At 40.6% G+C, this 20,061-nt stretch overlaps 1 protein-coding gene across 1 annotated transcript in view; it reads left to right on the top strand.

Annotated features, from left to right (window-relative positions):
• Positions 1-20,061, top strand: part of plpp4 (phospholipid phosphatase 4) — a 58,819-nt gene that overhangs the window by 35,478 nt on the left and 3,280 nt on the right. The window contains exons 2-6 of the mRNA XM_005927113.2: positions 1,277-1,385; positions 5,318-5,408; positions 8,944-9,007; positions 9,154-9,278; positions 19,813-19,983. Coding sequence (XP_005927175.1) covers positions 1,277-1,385; positions 5,318-5,408; positions 8,944-9,007; positions 9,154-9,278; positions 19,813-19,983 — 560 coding nt within the window. The remainder of the gene's footprint in view (positions 1-1,276; positions 1,386-5,317; positions 5,409-8,943; positions 9,008-9,153; positions 9,279-19,812; positions 19,984-20,061) is intronic.

Below are 20,061 nucleotides of genomic sequence, written 5' to 3' on the forward strand. Positions count from 1 at the left end.
TTCTTCACTTGACTGTGTGTCTGTACTGCTCTGTTTTTAATCCCCGGGGAGTAAAATTATATTTCCAGTCACCGATACCTGAACAACAGAGTTAAAGAGAATACAAGCTGGGAAAATTGAGTAATTTATGAAGCATATTGCGTGTCATTAGCACAGCATAATATATTGTGAACCACATACCGTGAATGTAATGCCGCTGAAGTGAATCATGCGCACGGGCCCAGCAAGGTGTAAAATGAGCAAGTACTGATTAGGCTGCTCCTTTGCAAAAACATCAGGAGACATTATTATGAGCCGACCAGCAAATAGACTTGGCCCAGTGTGTAACGTGCTGCATGTGTCCTTGAGAGATTAAAATTCTGTAATTGTTTTCCCTGTGAAAATAAGAAAATTTGTTGTTTATCCTTCTTATGTAGCCAATGTTTACAGAAGACACATGAGCCCAATGGCCTTTTTAACTTTCCACAGTTAAATTCTCGCCGGCGAGCCGAACGAGATCCACAATATTCTCCAATTTCTGCCGCTGGACAATGAGCATGTCTATTGGAGTAGATAAATGCTTTGCTGAAGGGCCCACATTGTGGAGGAGAACATTATTCACTTGGTATTTCTTCCTATGCTGCATCAGTTCATCTGGAGGTTGGCCTGTTAAATCCAAGAACTGCTACAAGTTTAATCATATTAAACTTTTTGTTGAGGGGGTGGAGGGTTAAAATCTATTTAGCTTTATTCAGCTTAATTAAAACATCTGCTGCTTTTGCCGATTTAAAGTCATTAATTGAATGGATGGATTTATTGAAGTCCTTGTTTAAAAAACACTTTTAATTGAGGTCTCTTGGAGCTCACTTGCGGAACCGAGGAGCTTGAAGTGTGTTGCAGTGCATTGACAAAAAGACCTTGTTGAAATGACAGAGAACAAGGTCGCGCCTGACAGATCACTGGGTGGCCCAAGAAGACTGGAGGAAGTAGGGGCATGCTAATTTGCTCCCACTCAACAAGTGTGTGTTGGAGAGGCAAAGCATGAAATGGACACGGTGGACCAGCGTGCCCGTTACACGCTTTGCCGTGAGACCACAAAGTAGTTGATCTTGGGTAAAGACATCCTGTTCACATGGACTCAGTTGTGGTTACTTTTGCAGAAGAATGACAGGGTCTTCTTTTTCTGGAAGTACTTTGTACATATTAAAAAGTCATGCAATCTCTCAAATTGTACTTTTTTATTACTTGTGCATAAAGTGTTAGTTACTGATCAATGTGCATTTATTCTCTGCCACAGATTTACAGAGTTTCTGGAGCCCTTTGAGAGAGTGATTCAACCAGAGGAGCTTTGGCTCTACAAGAATCCTCTAGTTGAGTCAGACCACATTCCCAAGAGGGTCATGTTCGTAAGTACTGCCTGTTTAACTATGCATTCCTCTTATGTCAGACTTGGCACTAAGCACTTGGTAATTTTTGCGTTGTTTCCATGTTTAACAATTTCTGCATCATTTCTGCACATGGTTGTATTTTTACTGACGAGCTGAGGCCTGAATCCTGGTAACAAATACGAAAACAGCTTTAAAGAACTGTGGTGCTTAGCGCAGCAATGTAAATATCTGTTTTGGACAGCCGTAGGTGGTCCTCTGTTAAGATGAATTTCTAGCCGATGCAGCGTGGATGGAAAGTAATTTTTCTCTGCCTCTTGCTGGAAGCACTGAACAGATAACCTGACGTTTTTATCCAGCATCGATTGGAGGGTCTGCCAATTTTGACCTCAGTTAACAGCAACAATCACTGGCTTCAGTACACTTAACCAACAATGCTCAAATCCCTGAGTGAGTCATTGTTTTCTACCTCTAATGATACCACTTGAAAGAGTGATTATAGTAAAATAGGACAACACAAAAACAGCTTTAAGCCCTTTATATAAAATAAATAAATGCATAAATTTATGTATGAGTGTATAAATGTGAATTATGTGTCCCTCAAAGTGTTTGAAGTTGAAGTTGCAGTGAAATGAAATATAAAACAAGATCTGTTGAACCTTAAAACCTGAACAATCTGCACTCTCAGGAAATGAGATGTCAAGCAGACCTGCTTTTTGAAGGTGATATTTCATGACTCAGTCCCCAAAACTGAGTTTTAACAGTGATTGCATTCTACCATGCAACATCATACAGTAAATGGTTTCCAAAGATTGATCAAACTATCTTTTAGAGCTTTAACAGTCAGATATCTCGTGGCAAGAGAGCAGGACCACTACTATGTTATAACAGGCTTTGCATGCTGTTACACTGTCCTGTGGCAGAAATGGTATTTAAGCTACAGATATTTACAATTATCTCTTTGATATTTCTTAATATTGCAATCAAGAAATTACTTATTTTAGCATAACATTCTCAGATCGGTTACATGTGTATGTAATCGTTCACAGCAGGACAAGCTTATCTACATTATTCCTTGTTAGAAGACCTTTTAGAAGGTTCTGACTGTTTAATCAAACCATCTCAGCAGGCAAACCTTTGGATGCCTATTGCTCATGTAGCGTACCTGTTGAAATGTCAGCGTTTGAGTGACTGGTGCTCCACTCCATCCTGTGCTGCTTGACACACATCAGTCAACAATCAAATTATTATGTGCAGAAACAGCTGCGTAGTAGGTGGTAAGTTCTAACTGTCTGTCAATTCGAGACAACTGTCAGCTTACGCAATGCAAAACCCAACACCTTTACCCCAAGTGCCTGAATACAGCCCATTAAACATCAACAACTGATCCACTTGAGCTTATCTTGGCAGCTCTTCTTGATGTTTAGAAGCTTTTGTGACAGAAAAGTTAGTGCTTAACATAAAATGGCTAAAGCAGAAGCAGATTTTCTCAAATGGAAAATAAATAAAAGCCGAGCTTTAAATTGCTCATCAGTGAAACATTTGATGGGTAATTTGTGATAAGCACTTGAAAATGCATTAGTCATAGAACGCGCCAGTCGAGCAGAAAAAAACACTCACATTCACATAAGCAAGCGATTACAGTTCAACAGCTGAGCTGAATGTCCAGCCAAACACCATTCACGAACAAGATTATTTAAAGCTCATCATCACTCTTTTGGTTTGTGTTTAATTTATAGATTATCACAACTTCAGTGTGCAAAGATCTTCACTCATGACATGACTGTAAATTACCCCACACTCCCATCACCCTACAGTCGTCTAGGAAACTATGCACAACTCAAGTTATTCAGTGTCACTGTTCTAACGACAGCTCTGAAGGTGTGGAGAATTTATCTAATAATTAAAAGCTGCCCATGAAGTGGAAAAAAAGCTTTACAAATCAGTAAAATACAAAAATTGCAACTGTTTCCATTTTTGCACTGTTTATGCAAATACCGGTAGTTGATTATGCATGATTTCCAGATGAAGCCTTGAAGAATATAAAGTATTCTAAAACATTATCTACAGTAATAATCTCTATAAGAAATGAAATGAAATTTGCTCCAAATACTAGGCAGTGATATTAATTGTTTTATGAATTAGTTGCTATCCTGCATAAGCCCTAAGGAGATGGGCAAATCTCAAAAGTACATGTAAATGTAAAGAAATATAAACATTGCAGTTTACAAATGTATTACAAATATGATAAAATGCTGTTATATAAGGAGTTAAAGAACAAGATATGTGTCTGTTAAGTATTAAATAGGCTTACTGTTAATTTATTAAAAGGTTTGCTTAGTAAATGTAAAAGAAACAGTTAACAAAATCTTTATATTCTAAAATGACATATGGAAAAGCCTCCAGCTGAGCACTTTGGACATTTCAGTCTTGATGTCATACGTGAGAGGTGGATCTGGCTGGGAACCCAAAAACATTGCATGCCCATGATGTACTATACTGCCAAAATTATTTGCTTGTTTGCCTTGAGTGACATCCAATTCTTAATCCATAGGGTTTAATACAGGTTTTAGCGATCACCCTGGGTCAACACACCTGAATCAAATCATTAGTTCATTACCAGGCCTCTGGAGAACTTCAAGACATGTTGAGGAGGTAATTTAGCCATATAGATCTGCTGTGTTGGATTAAGGATGCATCTAAAACCTGCAGAACACCTGACCTCGGGCCTGGAGTTCCCCCACCCCTGGTTTAATACGATGTTAGCCCATCCTTTGCAGCTATAACAGCTTAAGCTTTTCTGGGTAGGCTTTCAACGAGGTTTAGGAGTGTGTTTATGGGAACTTCCAGAAGCCCATGTTGGACAATAAGGCCTGGCTCGCAGGCACCTCAGAAGTATTCTGAGGTCTGGACTGTGTGCAGGCCAGTCAAGTTCTTCCACACCAGCTCAGCCATGTCTTTTTAGACTTTGTCTTTATGTCTTTTCAGGCTATGTCTTTATAGGCTTTGTGTATGTAGGAACAGGAAGGGGCCTTGAATGCTTTTGGCACTATAGTGTAGCAACTTTTCAATCACAAGGTTTCCGCGCTTTGCCTGATTTATTGTGTGTTTCACTCTAAATATGCCAAAATGTACAAAATAAAGATTCTGTAAGAAAATTTTATATGTCTCCATTTGCATTTGCAACGATAATATATTTCATGTATGTTAAAGTTATAAGTTACATTGTCCAGAGTACACTTTGTCTTTTATTGTACATTAAGTTTTGCATTATGTTGTTCAGCTTTAGTAGGACGTGTGCACTTTGCACCAAACCGACTGCCGTGTTACAAGGTTAAAAAAAACCACAGTGACTTGTTTAAATTGAAATTCAGAGAGCAACTCTCGCTTCACTTATGAGTGTGAATGAAAGTGTGATTACATGTTTGAGCTATTTCGAGGGGATAGTGAGGTGCAAAATGAGATCATAATTGGCAGCGATACACAAACATACTCAGGATGTACACAGCTGAACTAATGAACAGGACTCACAGGGAAAGGAATATGTGTGCGTTATAATAATGGGACTAAAACACTACCTTTGTTTTTTGCTACCTCTGTTGCTTAAGGAAAAGAAAATATGCAGAATTTGTCCAGAGAGTAATTAATAGATTCTCGGGCATGAATAATTACCTAGGTGCTGAGAGGGCCCCAATCTCATATCAAACTAAGGGCATAATTCTCTCAGCTCAGGCACGAAGAACCACTGAACAATAAAGAAGCTTGTTTTGCCCCTCAGTTTGCCTTGTTAAAATTAACTCTGAATAATAGATGGGCTCGGGTCATTCCCAGAGGCACAAATCATTTCACAATTAACCTGCAAAAAAAAAAAAAAGACCTAATAGAGTGCTGTAGTACATCTCTAATGTCACAGTAATAACCATATATTTGTCACTGTCTTTATTTCCTTACAGGCAATTTCATTCCTTACTCCACTGGCAGTGATATTTGTGGTGAAGATAATTCAGAGGACGGACAAGACAGAGATAAAAGAGGCTTGTTTAGGTTCGTGGAGTTATTTGTTTGAAATGTCACAAATTTGTTGCTGATTATTGTCAGTGTAATCTAGCCCATTAGAAGTCTTCAACTGACATTTATATTGCATGTAGTGTAATACTGTGTGGTTTGGATTTCTTGTAAAATAACTATTAAAAAATGTCTGTTGCCTTAATCCGTTTGATCTTTCCACAGTTCGACCTGGTTTTACTTAACGGTGCAGATCTTTGTGTTTGCCTGGTACTGCACAAATTGATCTTAATCACAGCAACCACGAGTATTTACCAATTGAAATTTTATGCTGTTTGTTCTATCAGACAACATCTGAGCGTTTCCTCCGCACTGATGTGCCATTTTCCACTGGGTCCAGAGGCCTGCAGAGGCTTTGGCACATCAGACAGCATTAAGAAAGTTTAACACAAATCCAATTAAAGATTCTCCCAAAGATGAATGGGTGGAGCGAGCGTAGCTCAGTGCATCCCGAGATTACAGTGTTGTGTAGAACTAAACAGGCCCATTACTGCCTGCAGAGAGGCACTCCTAGAAGCTGAACGAGAAAGCAGCATCACGGCGAAGAACAAAGACTAAAAGGAAGCCCATTATTTTGACAAGTTTCTACATGATCACATTACTGAAAGTAGCTTTGAACCAATTCTTCCGCAAGACTGAATGAGAAAGAAAAGGAAAGCAGCTGTTCAACTGGGTCTGCAGTTAAAAAGTAGCTTTACCTACAGACCAATTTATTTTTCATGCCAAACTAAAATCACCGAAAAGTAGCTGTCCTCATATTCTTGCTAATTTATGGGGTTTCAAGCAGTCCCCGAGGGTCCTCTAACTCTGAATCTATAAATCAAATTTTCAGACAGATTTAATTGAACTTTCATAATTTGTGGGTTTTGAGTTAGATTTCCCGAGTACCAATGGAAATTAGTTTTTCTAATGTACTGGGTTTTAATGTTTGATACAGTGCAATCTACTAACACACTGCCTCTTTGCCTCATTTTCTTTGGAGTGAAAAGGATTGTTTTTCTTTTTAGAGTTGTCTAATAATCCTTTATCATTCCCAAAGTCATGCTGCTTAATTACGTGATTATCTCAGTGAGGATACAACGATGCCATCTTGGAAGTTTGATTATATTATATACGACTCTCGGAGAACGGCAGATGATCCTGTAATGATTTTTTATGTGTGTTTTTGGTGACAAAGAATGAATAATATTGCTCAGCATCTGAGTGTGAGATCCCATACCACACATATAGTGACGTTCTTATTTACTTATGTTTTTTACTGTGTGTATGGGGATCAATCTTCCAGCAAAGTACAAGAATGCATTTGTGTTTACGCTCATGTGTCAAAGCATCAGCATCTAGTTATGAAAGTACTATATAAAAAACGAGGCTCTATGTTTGAACACCTGTGCTGTTAAAAAGAGAGAAGATTTAGAGGGTAGCAATATATTAAGGATATGACAATCGATTTAAACAATCGGTGATTTCGTCAAATCCCACAAATCACCTTGTTTTTCTGTAAGAGCTGAAAGAGAGGGTCTTTGCTAATGTAATGGCCGCAGTCCTATCTTTATTCATGAGGCTACTAATTTCCTGAAACTGTGCCCTGGAGTAATCATTGGGGCAAACTCTAGGGTATATGCATATGAATGCGACCAGATTTGGTTTGCAGAGGCATAGCCCCAATCCAAATGTAAGTAGACCTATTTGGCATAGGGACTGGTGCCGGATGAATACTATATTAGGGGGATGAATATATTAGGATCCCTCATGGTGGGCTAAAAAATGGCTAATCATGCAAGCTCCTCTCGGACCCTTCAAGATTAATTAGTGGATGTGAGGTGAATTTTGGCCGAACTGGAAGGACAGAGTTGCAGGGTGGGAATATACATGCGTGCCATATGGCAGTCCACCGCACTAGATGCACATTATATTTATAGCAACCACTTTCATCAGCAGAAATCTGCTTATTGTGTAGCAGGAGTTAAATGGGCATTAAGCGCAAAACACAAACTGTCAAACTGTGTCAGCGTTACGTTTGGCTATAGGTCAGCAAAAAAATCATTAGTGCATTAATGACCGTCAGCAAGCACCAAAAAGGATTTCCTAACATGTTAGGGAGTTGGAGTGGAGCAATAGTTTTATCCTGACAGAGATCTGACAAAGGATGAGGGAAACACGCTGCAATTTAACATCCCTGCCGAGACGGTATGTGCCTCATTCTGGGATTTCATTTGATCTGCACTGGTTTGCCCAAATTATCCAGCTGTTAAATAATACTGAATCTGTGCTCCTGTCAGCCACTCAGGAAGATTATTCATGTGTGTTTTGGTGGTAGGGTGAATGGACTCATTTCCACTGCGGACTACTGGGATGAACCTATGAGGTCAGGGTACTAATGATGAGTCCCGGTGGTTTTCTTTACAGCTAATTAAATGAACATACATTTGCAGTATAACACCTACCTGTCAACCTATTAGAGTTTTCCTGTTCCCCATCACGGATGTTGAATAAAGCAGGAATTGCTTCACAGTCAGACTAGGCTCTAAAAGGATGCGCTTATGTCAGTTTTTCTGTGAGGATTCTTTCTTCACTTTTATCACATTTTCAAATCTAACAAGTAACACATCAATCTCACCCTTTGTATTTAGTACTAATACTGTTACTAAGCTTAGACATTATATTCAAATGATCTATTTTTTACTGCTTACCTAAGTTTTGTTGGTGTGCAATAGGGCTTACCCTTGCCCATCTTTTCCAGCTCTTCTAAGTCTTTGTCGAAGCTTTTCTCAGCCAACTTCTCACCTGCTAGATGTCCATCTATAGAATAGACATGCTCAAAAGCAAAGCACGTGTCTCATTGTATTGGTGGAAGAGCAGTGGCTCTATTTAAGGCTATCTCGCAAACTCATTGCCGACCCAGTTGATAGCCACGGCTTCAGTTTGAGGTCCTCATTCTTATTCTAACACCCGGCTGCATAAATCTGAATGTTGCTGCTTCATGAAGCTGTCATGACCACTTCATCTGCAAAAGAGACAAAGATGTAATCCTGAGATGATCGAACAAGACACCCTATGCCCCGAGCCTTGACTGAACCTAAAATTTTATCACTACTGTGAGATGAGAAAGCTTATTGCTGGATTTGATCTGACAGACATCTGTTATATTTGGTCCACGGCAATTTACCCACACTCCTAAAACAAAAGCTAGATGGGGCATTTATGGTAGCTCAAAGCACCACGCGTCTCACAGGGTAGCTAAGCATACAATTTTGTCAGTCCTACTCGCTACTGTTGCTGCTCACACATGACCCTAACAACCATGTGTCCACCTGCAAGCGAAATTCCCATCAATGTTTTATTGCTATATTATATCAGAAGAGGAGTAAACCTGCCCGAATCTTTGTCACACTGACAGAATTAATGATTTACTGCAGCGTGATGGTTTCAATTAGTCCTACAGATGCTGAAAAATGTCAGTCTTAGTACCCCAATGCTGTAAAATGTTCATTTCTATGTGTCTCTTTTCCTTCAGCTGTATCCCTTGCTCTTGCTCTAAACGGAGTCTTCACAAATACTATCAAGTTGATTGTTGGCAGGTACGTTAAACAAGCCCATGTTTTTTTAAAGGCAGTGTCAGTAATGCTAAATGTTAGGCTCTTGGCCCTTGCCACATGAGATCCCTTTTTCACTCTTGACAAGTAAAATGAAATTCTTCCCGTCGATGGTATTGTTTGATTTTCAGACCGAGGCCAGACTACTTACAGCGTTGTTTCCCAGATGGGCAAATGAATGCAAAGATGCTTTGCACTGGGGAGCCGGCGGTAGTCTCCGAGGGGCGCAAGAGCTTCCCCAGCAGCCATTCCTCCTGTGAGTATCACAAGGCGATTGACATAAATCACCACCAGAAGTTGCAACACAATGCCAGAAGATATCAGACACTCATTAAAACGGCATGGTGCTCTGAGCAACATTTCACCAAGTAGAAACAAAATCTATGACTGACTGGCTGCTGTATGTATGAGGTGTATCTTGTTGCTCTCTCTCTTTCATGGTAATTACAACATGTAGCAATCAGTTTAAATCAATTTGCGCACCCTAAGTAAGAGTTGAATGCACACCCACCGTTTGATCTGATATCCTGCTGTGCTCAGCTGTGCATTCCGGCTTAGGACACACAAAATCTTATCCTCCAAGCTGTTTTCACTTCAGCAGTATGTTAAATAATTCAAATGTTTTCCTGTTGTCCAGCAGACGAATGTTAAGCGGTATCCATGGAACATTTGCTGGAGGCCACACAGATGCTGAATAAACTCTTGGCATAGCGTGGTGCATCTGGGATGTAAAGGCTTTAATCAAGAAGATACATCTTTGCAAAGATCTATTAATGGTCTTGCCAGCACTGAACAAAAATGTGACGGCATGGCTTTGGTGTTTTGGGTTTTTATTTTTTTACGGTGTTTTGTTCCGGTGTTTCTCCTCATATAAAAGTGCCTAAAGATGGAATTTAAAACGGGTTCTTTGCTAAGTTGTCTGTTATGTGACACAGCACTGGTTCCTCCCTTGAGTTAGGTGCCTTTTTCATGTTTGAATGAGTCATACGTCAGTGTTAAGTGGCAGGAGCCTGGAGAACTATTATTCAAGATATGAAAAATTGCAAAAAAGTCTGGCTGCTTGGAAGAAACAAGGGGTGGCTCAAGACTTTTGCACACCACAATATCTGTTTTGCGAAATTAAAGAAAGCATCTTTGTGTGCTTTGCTACCGCTGTGACATGCATGAAATGTATTTTGTTTTGCTTGCTTCTGCATTTTCATTACATTTCTACTCTACATCCTCATTCAGAGTTGACAAGGTAATTACGCAGTAATCATTTGTACTGCAGGAATGTGCAAATAAGCAAATTGTTGCATCCCACTGAAACAGTTATTTGTCACAGTAGTGAAAAGAGCTGAAAATGCACGATGCATCTTAAACACCTCTTCTTCTTTTTTTTAAAGATTCTAATGAAACCAAATGAGAATTATTCGAATTATTATTGAGGTATATTGGGCATATGTACAAGAAACGCTCTGCTTCTGAAATGCTTGGGAAATTTGTTTAATTGTCATCCTGCTGTCAGTGTGAATGTTTACAGCAGGCTCCTAATCAAACATGAGATCACTGGGCTTTTGTGTGTTACATGCCAAGACCATGTGAATTCAATGATGTAATTTCACAGCCCAGATTTATTTGAAATACATATTTATAGTAATAATGCTAAAGTCTAATGCTTACAACCTCTCAAACACCTGCTTTAAAGAAAGGCTTTGAAGTGTTGGCTTTGTCCCATTAGACATGGCAAAGAGGGACGATGCTCTGTAATTCACCGCAGCACTGAGCATGGATTACATTCATCTATGCGACAGCTCTAATAGCCTTATGTTGTTGCACAGTGAGTAAGAAAGTGATTGAGAGAACAGTGCGACTGGGGACATAGGGAGCGCCCATTCACTAGCACATCTAGAGAGCAGAAGAAATCCAATTTCCCGTCTCTGTCCCTTTTCACCAGACATTGCTTGTTGGACCACGAATAAGTTACAGAGCTTTTACTCAGACAAATGTGGCGTGGGACAGAAGAATAGGGCCAAAGAGAAGACGAGAGTGAATGGAGCCTTGTTTAAAATGGCATCTGGATGTCTCACAAAATCAGCTCTGGCTTGTGTGAAGACATACACTCAGACTATAGGGGAAAAATAAACAGTTTTGCACTCACAGACTCAGAAATGAGGTCACAGATATGCAGCTTGTGTCATTAAAGGACGCACGGTAAAATGCAAACGAAATCCATCAAGAATAGCCAGAACAAAGATATACATATATATCAGATTCCACTGTTTGTCGACAGCTATTTTTTAAACACTGAGACTATTATTATTGCATTTGAAAGTTGTTAAAGCTGCTCACGTTGCCCCTGATTAGATTTCTTTTTCTTCGCCTCATAGCAAAGTAAAAGAATAACATAAATTGGAGGAGACGGGTTCCAGAAAAAAGAAAAACAAACAGATAAATAGCAACTCCCCTGAATTCGCTGCACCAATATCCACAGCGATAAAGCAACCGGGCCCTAAAGCATTAGCTCTAATTGTCTACTTCATATTCATATTCATCTCACCACTCTCCCCTTGTGAATATTAAACCATTAGATATGATCAATTAATAAACACTTTTGAAACCCATCTGCCATCTTACCATCTACAGTCTCTCCGATTCCTAAATGAATCCTGAGAGATGGAGCTAATCACATCTCCAGCTCCTGCTTCTTTCACTTATGCACAACTATCTATATTAAATTAGCCTTAGCTTGCCATGTCCATCATATTAGTTGAATGTCTAGGGAGAATTAGGCTGCTGCAGCAGCGTGTCCTCTTATTTCTGCTATAACACAGTCAGACACAGTTCAGTGCAGAGTGAAGGAGCAATTATACAGCGCTAATAAGGAGGTTCTGTTGAGCTTTTGTATGTTAATGGATGAAACAGTCTCCATGCTCAAGTGGTTAATTAATATGCATTACTTCTGTGAGAGTCAGGGTTGTGTCCCACTTGTTCCTGCTGGGGTCAAAAGTCAAAACAGCAAGGAGAGTGTGAGGAAGGCTGGGAGATTGGAAGCATAATAATATGAGTTTGGAGTGTGGTGTTGATGGAAATTCATATTATAAAGTAACACATAAATAAGTAATGAGTTAATTGTTCAAAGCTAGAATATAGATAAGTTTGGTGTAATGGCTCAGCCGCAGCCACTGAGATCTTTCAGACTGAACTTCAGCATTGCTCTGGGCTCATACTAATATTAGCACATTTGCTGTGTTAATTCTAACAAAGATAAAAAAAATTGTGAAAGTTAGACTTGCAGATTGGCAGTGATCTTGGTTACATCCCAGGGCAGTTACTTTTACCTAATAATAATCAACAGGTAGAATGCCATACGTTCAGTGTCAGGAGTCACAGGGATGTAAAAATTGACATAAATCTGTTAAAAGAAGCAACTGCCAGAAAATAAGGTTTAAAATGATCTCCTCCCTCAGGTTATACATATAAATGCATGTGGAAAGTCAAGATAATATTAAGTCTTACTCCCAAGTGCAGACATACTGTAATCAATGTCTCTGGCTCATCCTACCAAATACAGTGAAGAAATGGCAAGCTAATAGATACAGAGAGCCAAGAAGCCGAGATTACTGGCTGAGCTTGACTCCGTGTCCTGCCAGAACTACAACTGAGTTTAATGTCAGCTTTTTTATACAGACCAAAGTCCTGAACATTTTAACTTAATAGATAGATAGACTTGAATAAAAACGTAAAGTAATTACCTGTGGGAAAAATGTCTATCAAATCACATGGCAACCTGTCCCGCTGTTGAAATGCTCCAGTCAAAATCCAAAGTAGGTACAGGAGCGTTTCTTGTATAAGAAATAATTGAGCAAATCTTTTGAGAGCCTAAAGAAAAACTCCTAGTTAGCAAATTCTATCTCATTATTTCAATTTATCATGCAGCTCTGCTATTGCCTTTTCTGCTGCACCACATCTCTAAAAAGATGCAGTTACAATTAAAAATCAAAAAGCAAATTTAAAAGAAAATGCTTGTAGGCTCAAACCTATAGGTGGTTGCTGGGGCGACGGAGGGGCTGAACAGCAGGCAGCGATGCAGAGCAGCACATGTTAGTGAAAGAAATGGGAAATGTTGGTGTCTAAACAAATTCGAGGTCTTAGTTTGGTGTATGAGGCGAGGAGAGTAAGGCATGTAAGTGTGTATGACGCAGTCCAGCTTGAGCAGTCTGCCTGAACTAGCTTGCAGACTGTGCAAGCTAGTTCCATTTATGTGGCTGAGCGGTTCCTTTGGATGCACCAGTGGATGCAGTTTCTAACACGTTTACCAAAAAGAAAAACCTTCTTGCATCATTTCCATCTTTAAAAAAAGTGCAATGTTGGTCCTTCTTCACTTGAAACTTCTGCGCAAACCTTGTGTTTGTTTGAAGATGAAAAAAGGCAATCACCCTGTACTCATTACTCTCATTAGGCATCTCTGTTTAGTCTCAGGGGAATAACTTTTTCAAAGCTTTTGAAATGAATGAGACAGATTCATTAACATGATGTTTCCCCCCCCCCATCCTTGGCCTCTTCCCTCTGTCCTCTTAGGGACTCCTGCCACTTCTGAACAAGACAATAACATCCCAGTCATTATTAAATTAAGTATAACCCAGCTTGGTCATATATGCAAATTTTACATCTACAAAATGTATTTGCGCACTTCTTTACACGTAGCCTGGGCAGAGCACATACTTATTGTATTATTCATGCTGAAAAAGCATTTCTATTAGAGCAATCCTGAAGATGTTGACTTACTGTGTCTACAAACATAAACTTTGTGTGTACTGTGGCAATAAAAAAGACGATTTTGGCTCAGCTTTGCAGCAGGTTAGATTTAATTTATTCACATTTGTTGTTTCTGTCAATAAATTCTAAAAATAAAGGTTAGACAATATTGTTTCTATCTACAGTTCCCCTATTTTCTGTCTGGAGTATTTCAACATTGTCTTCAGTTGCTCAGATTTATAGACTGCACGTCAGTTAAAATGGGCCATTTGCAGAGTTTTATGTATGAAATCCACATATTACGAAAAAGCTCTGGTATTTAACTATAGCAGCAAATTGCTACAAATCAGGGAGAGTTGTTGTGTGAGTTTGGTGACCTGTGCAGCCTCCTTCTCATAAATGGATATGTGCCTGTCACTCTGAATGAATGATTATAGCGGGAAAGAGCAGTTTACTAGATGGCTGCTCCAGCTGGGTCATGATTTTAGAAGAGAAGAATCAAAGCATGTACAACGCACAGAGTAATGTATATGTTTATCATGTTCAAACAGTGAAGATGACTTTGTGCAATATGATACCCTTTTTGAAGTGTTACATTACTGCTGTTACTAATACAAAAATGATGTGTGATCTGCTCTCCAGAAATTGAAAAGATAATATTGAAAGCCTTGTTGAACTAATATGAGTTAGACCATGCTGACTGAACATTTCAATGTCCGACTCTATGGTTTATTGATAATTTGGTTCTGTCTTTCACAGTGAGTAATGTAATTGTCTTAGCTATAGTAAGAGCTATTAAAATAAATGGTGTGAGCTGTGATGGGAAATGTGGTGAGGTTGCCCAGAAGTGAGATTGATGGGCAGTGAGGAACGCTTAGGCTGGGGATGGCTTGTTCATAACCTCTGAGCAGAGGAACTCAAGTGAGCTAGAAAGCTCAAAAGTAATGCATTTTTGGTAATGCTGACAATGCCCAGTGTGTTATTGCATACAGAACAAGGTATAGCAAATACTGGCGCAATTTAAAGCTTGGGGTCCACTAAGCCTCTCTGTGCAATGCATTGTTAATATTGGGCAGGTGTGAATTTCCTCTGGGAGCCTCTTAAATCTGCTTTATATCACCCAAAGCTTCATTATCTTTGTAGTGTTTGCATCTTTCCTCGCATTAATTGGGCTCCCAGTTTACCCCAGTCTACTTTTCAAGCAGGATCCAACTTTTGCTAACATCTGATGGGTAAATTGGCTGGCTAGCAAGAAGAAGATACATTGTGAGCAATCCAGCAAAAACAAAAAGAGCAAAAAAACAAACAAAAAAACGCAGAAAAATGTAATATGAGAAAGTATTCTGAATAAGGATGCAATGAAGGAAAACTACAATATCTCCATAACTTCCCATGCAAGTAACACTGAATAACATAGCAATAAATCTTATATTAGCCTAAACCAACTGTCCACTATGCTGGTGTAAATTGTCCAGTGTAAAATTCAGAATTGTTAATGGATCCAAGTCATCACCTGAAAGCAAGACAGGCAGCTGTTGGGACGGCTGAACTTTCTGCCTCTTCCTTCTACCCCCATTGGATTTCCTCGCTTTCTCTCTCTCTCTCCTGGCTGCACATGTGTCCTGCTGGTCTTAGTATTCTGGGCCAGATTGTGGGGTGAGTGACAAATGGGCATCTGATGGGTGAGGCTGGGTGCTGTTTGGCCTGCTGTAGCAGTTAACTAATGACCCTGTGCCAGGGCAAAGATTAATGGCTCCATCACAAAACCTTTAATTCTGATAATTAGACTGCTGCTTTTTCTACAACATCAGTTAAAACAAGGGGTGGTCTCTTCAGCACTGCATGGCGAGTAGCTCAGTCACGATTGTTTTCTTACTCGGGGCTTTATTTTTCACTGTAACGTATGTTTCTGTGGGTATGTGTGTAATTTATAAACTCTAACCCACTCTCGAGTGGTACGATTTGGGACATGTGTGTTCTCTTCTTTTTGTGAGTGAGTGCTTCCATAGGATCACTAATCCGATGATTTTCTTATGTACGGCAAATTTAGACCATTACCAGTGCACGTGTTTGGACTGTGGGAGGAAAACCGTGCACCCAGAGAGAACTCCCACAGAACTCAAACATAGTCCTCATATAGAAAAGCCCCAGCTGACTCATGGATTCAAACCCAGGACTTTCTTGTTTTGAGGTGAGAGCTGTTCAGTGTTCAGTCATTAGGAAGCTAATTATTTCACGTGGGATGCACACATTGATGCTGCAAACAGACCTCATTTTGCAAGAGTATGCAAATTGCTAAATGAGTCTCCTTGAGAGTGTGGGCTCTGCTTAGCTCTGTAAGTGTAGTTTTCTGCTTGCTCCCATCTGCTCCTAGGCACCTGCAGAGTGTTTCAGCACAGCGTTTAGAGACTGCAGTCTCAGTGAAATTACCTGTGAGTGGGTAGCTGTGGGAAGAGGTCAAAAACTCCAACAACATCTCATCATAACGACCTCATTGTGATGATCGCTTGAAGGCCACAAGCCAAAACACCTTGGTCAATTAAAAAATGTTTATCTGTACATTGCAAGTTTTGCTGGAGGTTTGACCTCTTTCCATTTTCTTTATCATTCAATTCATGCACATTGAAAGCAGGTAAAAGTGCAGTGGAAACACATACTCAACTTCTGAAAAACTGCTGCAAAACTCCTATCAGTTTCCATTACATTTTTCCAAAATGCTCAACAGTTACACAGATGGATCAGCTGGTCAGTGAATCGATCCCTAACTCCTCCACAGGTTGAAGTATCCTTGGGCAAGGTACTGAAGTCCAAGCTCAACCTGATGCTTAAGCATGTGTGTGTTTGTGTGTGTGAATGTTAGTGTTGTGTGTCATACGGTGAAAATGAGACTTATAGTAATAAGTTGCTTTGACTGCTCAGCTGAATAGAAAGGTGACTTATAAGTACAATTTCATTTACCTTTTAAACTACATAAATATATCTGTAGTATGATTTTATATAGACAGGTTACTTTTGGGGCTTCTTCACTCACTTCTTTTCCCTCTCTGTGTTTGTACACCACTCCACATTTAATCAGGAGTTATTAATCTCTCGCTCTTTTCCACAGCTTGTGTTTTGTCCTTTCTCCCTCACCTCAACCTCAACCCATCACGGCAGATGGCTGCCCCTGTCCGAGCCTGGTTCTGTTGGAGGTTCCTCCCTGTTAAAAGGGAGTTTTTCCTTCCCACTCTTGCCAAGTGCTCATACAATAGGGCAGGGGTATTTAACTAAAATTTAAAGAGGTCCACTTAGAAGAAAGTTACTGAAGCAAAGGACTGGATGATCACAATGTTTAATTATATACATATATGTATGATTTTTCAAAATTCTCGCCATTAAAAGTTTAAGTGTTTAACTTCAGAAAAATCAGAAAAAAGGTTTGGAGTCTTCTCTCACCCCCGTTCTCTGCGGCCTGCTGGAGCGGGGGGGCTAGGAGGAGTTGGCCGTCCGACTGCGGTCTGGAGTGTGGGGCCTCCCTGCTGCTGCGGAGTCGGGGCGGTCTGCCTCCCCCCACCGCAGGGAAAAGGGTAACACCACCTGGGTCTGGGTGCAGTTCCCCCCTCCAGGGGCAAGGGTACCTAGACCCGGTTTCGTAGAGTACGCTTGGGGAGTGTGATCGTGTGTACAGCGTCTCTTTATGTCTGTCTCCACGTTGGTTGAGTGTGGAGTAAGTGCATATGAGAGCATGAGGGTGGGAATGGATGTTTGTTCTGTGTGTGCCTGTATGTCTGTGTCTATATGTCAGGTTGGGTATCAGACGCCACCTCTCTGGGGACATCTCAGGCCCTCCAAGGTTTGGAGGCCTATCTCCACCCACCACCACTTCCCCTGCCAGTGGCGGACTCCCTCAGGTGTCGGTGCGTTGGTGGTTCTTTGTGTCTGGGGATGGGCGTCCGGGTACACACCGGCTCACTCCTTGGCGGCCGCTTATCGGGGCCTGGAGCCTGGGGCTTGCTCGGGCCACTTCGGAGGTGGGGTGCCCCCGGCCTCTCGGCCTGGGGCTCGGTCACTCAGGCACAGCTGGCTGCCGGCGGAGCTCACGGGCGCGTCACTGCAACTCCCCCTGGCTTCTGCTCCGCGGCTGCTGAGTGAGCCCTCATCTGGGACTCTCCTCAGCTCTTTCTGGGACAGTGGCGCGGCTGCCCCTCTGTTGGTCTTCCTTGGTCTCTTGTGTTCTGGGGGCCTCTGGATGTCTGGAGTTTTGATCTCCTCCATACCTGCTTCATACCCTGGAGGACGGGGCTGTGGCTCCCCACACTCCCTAGCAGATCGTTACATGGAGAAACCTTTGGAATGCAAGCATGCTGATCCACACAGGTATGCACACAGGTGTACACACGGGTATTCACAGACGCGGACTACAGCTTTCTTGGCTGCTGCCTCAAAGCACATTGTGCGCTGTCTATCTTGCGTGCTGCACAATATCGTTTATTATTTAGTATCTACTGATATCTACTGCTAGCTAGTTTATTGTGATGGTGCCGTTTTTTTTTATTATGTTGCTCTTTGTTGTTTGCTTTCTCTTCTGTTTTTTTTCTCCATACAGGTGACCCAGGTGTTTGTTTTTTTTGTTTGTTTTTTTTTCTTTCTTCCCCCCCTTCTCACCGTCTCTTCTCCCCTTTGGTTTTCTTTCTCTCCCTCTCTTTCTTTCATTCTTTCTCCCTGTCCTATCCCCCAGTCATGTCTGTCCCGTTTGTAGCAACTGAAAATAAAATAAATTCATAATTATAATAAAGGTCAATCAAATGGACCAATATGGCAAGGCCATGATGATCCACTTGGTAAAATAAATCCGCTTGGCATCTTTCTTGGCCTTAAGACAACAATTCTGATGGCTAAAGATCCAAACGGGACACACAAAAAAAAAAAAAAATCTAATAAAGGGCGGAAAATCTCGAATTGCCTCTTTTCTGTTTCCTATCCGGACTGAAAAGTCTCAACCATTATAAATCTCAACACAGCTGAACAGTTGTGAGCAGGTTTAGAGGCTCCCTTTATTCGCCTCTTTTAATTATGGAGAGAAATGTGCCGCAAAAAGGGTTGCAAATGTGTAAAATATGTTCCACAAGTGTAAATTTAAACTTACAAATATGTACACCAATTTTGTGTGCAACTTTCTAGGACTCTCAGGCGCGTGCTTCAATCCACACACAAGTAAGAAGCAATCTGACCACATGTAAAACTATTTTACAAACGTGTGCGTCAAAACCTGAATAAATACTGATCATTTACACACAAATTTATTGTGAGTGAATTTATATAGGCCATTTATAACTGTGGAGAAAACTGCCTCGGTTAAGTGTGTAGACCCAAACATGGTCAAGATACACAGGGCTACTTTCCTCATACCTGAGAAACCTTACTCAGTTGAAAAGTGCAAGGATCAGCACATACAAGCTGCTCTTTCAGGTCCTCATCATCTTAGAGATCAACAAATTGCATCTGGAGAGGCCCAGCGTTCACCCATTGCTCTATTTTCACTGTCCACTTTTCAATTTTGCACTGCACCGTTCGTTCCTAATTTTTTCCTTCCTTCCTCCTTGTCAATTTTTTAATCTTTTCACACAATCCTCTGTATTTCTCCCTTTCTTTCTACCATCTAAAGGGGGTGTTTTGTTTGTTGTTTTGGCCTTGGAGACCCTGAAGAAAAGAGCTTCCCTGTGTTTATTTTCTCTCAATAGCTGAGAACTTACTCTCAGCTATTGACACTGTAGAGTCAGTGTTTACCACCTGGAATGCACAGAGCTGATTGGCTGAGTGGTATCACATCACTCTATTATTTATATTTTAGGGTCTTTACATTATAATATAAAACCCCTTGAGGCAACTGTTGTGATTTGGTGCTATGTAAAAAAAACTGAATTAAAAGTAACTGAACTAGCCTTGTGTGACTGGCTCACTGACTGTATTTATATCAAGAGCCTAGATCAAGACATCAACTGATAATCTGAATGTTGTAACATAACATTCAATATTGATTTGTCTCTCTTTCTTTCTCTTTGTCTTCCCTCTAGTTGCATTCTCAGGTCTTGGTTTCACCTCCTTCTACCTGGCGGGAAAGTTGCAGTGTTTTACGGATCAAGGTCGCGGGCGTAGCTGGCGTCTCTGTGCTATGGTGCTGCCTCTTTACAGCGCCATGATGATTGCACTGTCCCGGACCTGTGACTACAAACACCACTGGCAAGGTCTGCCTGACAACTTAGACACGAGATTTTCCTCCATTTATTAGAATTATTGCCACAAAAAGTCTTGTGCCCGTGTCA

Source organism: Haplochromis burtoni, unplaced genomic scaffold (assembly GCF_018398535.1).
Source record: "Haplochromis burtoni strain Fernald_Lab_line unplaced genomic scaffold, NCSU_Asbu1 Contig_96, whole genome shotgun sequence".
Taxonomy (NCBI): domain Eukaryota; kingdom Metazoa; phylum Chordata; class Actinopteri; order Cichliformes; family Cichlidae; genus Haplochromis; species Haplochromis burtoni.